Raw genomic sequence first — 4,071 nt, 5'->3', positions numbered from 1 at the left:
GTTATTTATGCTCAAGGAGGGGTCTCCTTTCATCCCCACAACCCAAATCTTTGCTCTGTGCTTCGGACTCAGTGGGGGCTTGTCGGATGAGCCACTGGGAAAATATGCGTCCCCTCACTTCTCCTTAATCAACTAAGGTCACCTTGACAGTGCGCTTCCCTGTCCCTCTGGGGCTACCTCTGTGGTGCCCTGACCTGCCCCTCTACGAGAAATTCTCTACCTGTTCTGGAGGTTTCCTGGGAATTCCGGGTTCCCAGCTCCCTGGACCTGCCTGCAAGCAGAATTATCCGCCGGTCCCCACCCCCCACCTCCAAACTCTGGGACAGCAGTGGGTACTGCACTAGCCATTAATGGCCATCATCTATTTTTAATCGGAAGATCACAAGAAAGATGGTAAGCGAATCTCAATCGCAAGTCAATTTAAATAACATTCCTGGGGAAATCCAATCACTTAAAACCGAGACACCTACGCGAGCGAGAGCCCCCGCCCGCCTGGCGGGCCTAAGCGCGAAGGTTGAATTAATCAAGATCAAGGGGCTCCCGGGCTGAGAGCAGAGCGTTAACTCTCCCAGTCCCAGAGCGCGACAAGGCGGGGGAGGAAAAACGCGGCCGGCCGGGGCCAAGATGCCCACGGCAGCCCCGCGCGGGCTGCCTCTGCCATTAGGGAGACTCCGGACGCCTTGCACCCGGCCGGGGCAGTTGGGTGCGAAAGGTTAAGGTCAGAAGCTCGGGAAGCTGCTTGGGCCGCGAGTAGCAGCCGCCTCCCGCAGCCTCCGCGCGCCGCGGGCTCCTCCTCCCGCCCAAGCGTGGCCAAGTGAGGACTGCTCCGGCCGCAGGTAGCTGAGGCGCGGGAGGCGGCGCGCGCGGGACCCGAGTGGAGCGCCGGGGAGGGGCCGACGGACGCGCGGGCGGACGGACTCCCCAGCCTCCGGTCCCGGACGTTAGGCGAGGTCTGCGCGGGCCATGTGGGGACCCGGGGTCACTGCTGAGGGCCTGTCGGTGGCTCCGGCGCCGCCGCCTCTGCTGCCGCTGCTGCTACTGCTGGCGCTGGCGCTGGTGGCGCCCTCGCGGGGCGGCGGGGGCTGCGCGGAGCTGGCGTGCGGCGAGCGGGAGCGCTGCTGCGACGCGACCAACGCCACGGCGGTGCGCTGCTGCAAGCTACCGCTGCACGCCTTCCTGGACAACGTGGGCTGGTTCGTCCGCAAGCTCTCCGGGCTGCTCATCCTGCTGGTGCTCTTCGCCATCGGCTATTTCCTGCAGCGCATCATCTGCCCCAGTCCACGCAGGTACCCGCGCGGCCAGGCGCGCCCGGGACAGCGGCCCGGGCCTCCGGGGGACGCCGGACCGCTGGGGGGCGCGGGGCCGCCCGACGACGACGACGACTCGCCCGCTCTGCTGCGCGACGAGGCGGCAGCCGGCTCGCAGGACTCACTGCTGGACAGTGGCGGCGGCGGCCGGGGCCGGGGAGGCGGCGGGCGCTCGGACCCCTCCTGCGCCTCAGAGCACGAGCTGCGTGTAGTGTCGCCGGTCTTCCTGCAGCTGCCCAGCTACGAGGAGGTCAAGTATCTGCCCACCTACGAGGAGTCCATGCGGCTGCAGCAGCTCAGCCCCGGGGAGGTCGTGCTGCCAGTGTCGGTGCTTGGCCGCCCGCGAGGGGGGGTCGCTGCGGAGCCCGACGGCGGCGAGGGCCGCTTCCCCCTTATCTGAGCGCTGGGGGATCGGCGGCTGGTGCAGGGCTGGGGGCTGTGGGTGGCATGCAACGGCCGGGGTGCCGCCGCCAACTGCCTCAGACCTTATCTGACACCCTGGCCTAACTGCCCGGCACCCCGCGACTGGGTTGGGGTCACTCGTCTCCCTCGCGTTCTCCTGGGATCTTATGTTTCTCTGCGTTACATTCCGTTCAAAGAAACGTGGGGCACGCGCGGCGGGTGCGGCTGCAGCAGGCGACCCTCCACCGCACCTTCGAAGGACGTCCCTGCCCTCTGCCTTGCCTCGTATTGTGATTCACTAGTAAGTGCCTGCTTCCCGAGTCAAAGAGAACACGTGAGCCCTTTGGTGCGTCGAGAGAAGGGCGGTCTTCTTTAGGGCTGAAGAGAAAGGAGCGCAGTTCCACTCCTTTCCCTACCTGCCGCCTGGACAGGTCTCCCAGGGTGGGCAGAGGGCGAGGAGCCGTTGAGGACCAGCCGCGACCGGGGACTGCTGCATGTGGGTGTGGGAGAGCGCCACTCGGTTATGATGAAATCGCTCCCATGCGGCAGGCCCCCCAAAATCCGTCGGTGTCTTCCTGATCGAGCAAATAGTCACAGCTGGTGTTTCACAATTAGGTGGAGTGCGGGGAGTGGGCTGGGGGGACACCGGTGATACAAGGTTAGCTGCTGTACCTACTCAGGGCACAGCAACCATGTATATCCATTCGGCTGGACTTTTGATTGTTCAATAACTGAGAAGGTATTTATATTTATTTGTCTTTTATTCTAATATTTTTACCATGCATTGAACGCAACAGGAGGGTATTTCAGCAAATTCACGACAAGGTAATCGTCTTATCACTTTTTGTACGCCATTAATGGTCAGGAAATTGCCCATACTCTGTCATTTTTGTTTAATAGTTCATTAAATTATTTCATTAAAGAAGAAAAACAAGTATGGTCAAACGAGGAAGCATATGTGACATAAAAAACATGAAGGATATCTTATTTTCACTATTTGAGAAGAATATATTTTATTTTTAGTACTGTGGCATAATATATAACTTTTTATAATAATAACTGTATGCATTATGTAGTATAGCTCTTAATTGTATCATTCATCACGTAGTTATATGTAAAAATAATTGACATGTATATGCCATACCATGAAGCATATGATGTGCACTTTCTCCTCCATTTTTCATTTGGAATACATTCCACAACATGATCCAAAACATAAGAACTTATGACTTGTAACTTTTGTTTAAAGCCATTAATTGTGCAGTAATGTGCTACAGAAGGAGTCAATCAGCTTCTCTTAAGAAACAAGTGTAATTGTATCAGTTTCCTGTTCTGTGACACGCCCTTTAAAAGTAAAAGATAATATAACATATTTTAATACATTGTGTGTAATGTACATATGCATATTGTCTATGTACTATATACACATTGTTTATAATATTGTTATTACAGTTTGTCATTCACCTGAAAGGAGAAGGAAAAATATGAAAGGTTTCTCTGCTTGGGAAAAGGTGAATGTTGTTATTATCAAGAACGATTACACACATGGATCTCATACCTGTTTTTAGAACATTGTTCTTCTCATTGAAGAAGTCTGACACTCCTGAAAAATCTTAAAATATCTGACTTGTATTGAAGAAAATTATTTGATTAAACTTTTAAAGGCTGGTTGAAAAAGTCTGACAGTTCTGAGAATTTTTTAAATGTCTGAATTGTAATAAAAGAAAATGGTTTACTTTAAACTTCTAAAAACTAATGACCTTGTGACTAAAGAAAAATCATTTGAAGTGTATTAAAAAATAGCAAAACATTAAAATCTTTTCTCTGTGCAAATTTTATCAGATGTGTTGCTATATGCTAGTGTATCAAAATATGAAATATGTCTATTTGTCATTTAAAGCAATTTGAGCTGTGAATTGACAAAAGTATCAGGAGTTGAGGCTATATCAGTTGAGAATGGTACAAAATTTAATTACGTTATATAGATAATCACATATTAATGTTACTCAAATACCGTATATTTTTGTTGTATGTGGCTATCAATACTACTCACCATTCAAACAAACTGGAAAGTTGCCATATTTTAAAAAATAATTATTCTTTGAGGTTACATTGTTTTACACATTTCACAAATGTTACCTGTATCTGAAACATCAACCTAAATATCCAAATACCTGTGCCAGTATATGAAGCATAGTCTATATGTTGTTACCATAACATCTTAAAGAAATTCAACAAAATCCTATGAAAAATACTTACAATATGGATCAAGTATATTTCTCTTTTATCAACTATGGAACATTTCTTCCCATAAAATCTAGAATGTCTACAAAGTGGTAATTACACTTGATACCAATCACAC

General features: G+C 50.6%; 1 protein-coding gene across 2 annotated transcripts; it reads left to right on the top strand.

Annotated features, from left to right (window-relative positions):
• Positions 1-956: 956 nt before the first annotated feature.
• On the top strand, positions 957-3,547 carry LOC116463447 (uncharacterized membrane protein C3orf80). Of its 2 annotated transcripts, XM_058434628.1 has the most exons (2): positions 957-1,557; positions 1,907-3,535. In XM_058434628.1, exons 1-2 carry the CDS (start codon positions 964-966, stop codon positions 2,009-2,011), a joined length of 699 nt encoding a protein of 232 aa, XP_058290611.1. In that variant the 5' UTR covers positions 957-963; the 3' UTR covers positions 2,012-3,535. The 2 variants fall into 2 exon arrangements, with proteins under 2 accessions (XP_058290611.1, XP_032002451.1); XM_032146560.2 differs by having other exon boundaries at positions 957-3,547.
• The last annotated feature ends 524 nt before the right edge of the window (positions 3,548-4,071 follow it).

The sequence above is a fragment of the Hylobates moloch genome, unplaced genomic scaffold (genome assembly GCF_009828535.3).
Source record: "Hylobates moloch isolate HMO894 unplaced genomic scaffold, HMol_V3 SCAFFOLD_36, whole genome shotgun sequence".
NCBI classification, from domain to species: domain Eukaryota; kingdom Metazoa; phylum Chordata; class Mammalia; order Primates; family Hylobatidae; genus Hylobates; species Hylobates moloch.
This window is presented reverse-complemented; position numbering and strand designations above follow the sequence as displayed.

Bases quoted from the DNA above. Each gene is read 5' to 3' on its own strand.
- LOC116463447 (XM_032146560.2), top strand. From the start codon at position 964: ATGTGGGGACCCGGGGTCACTGCTGAGGGCCTGTCGGTGGCTCCGGCG.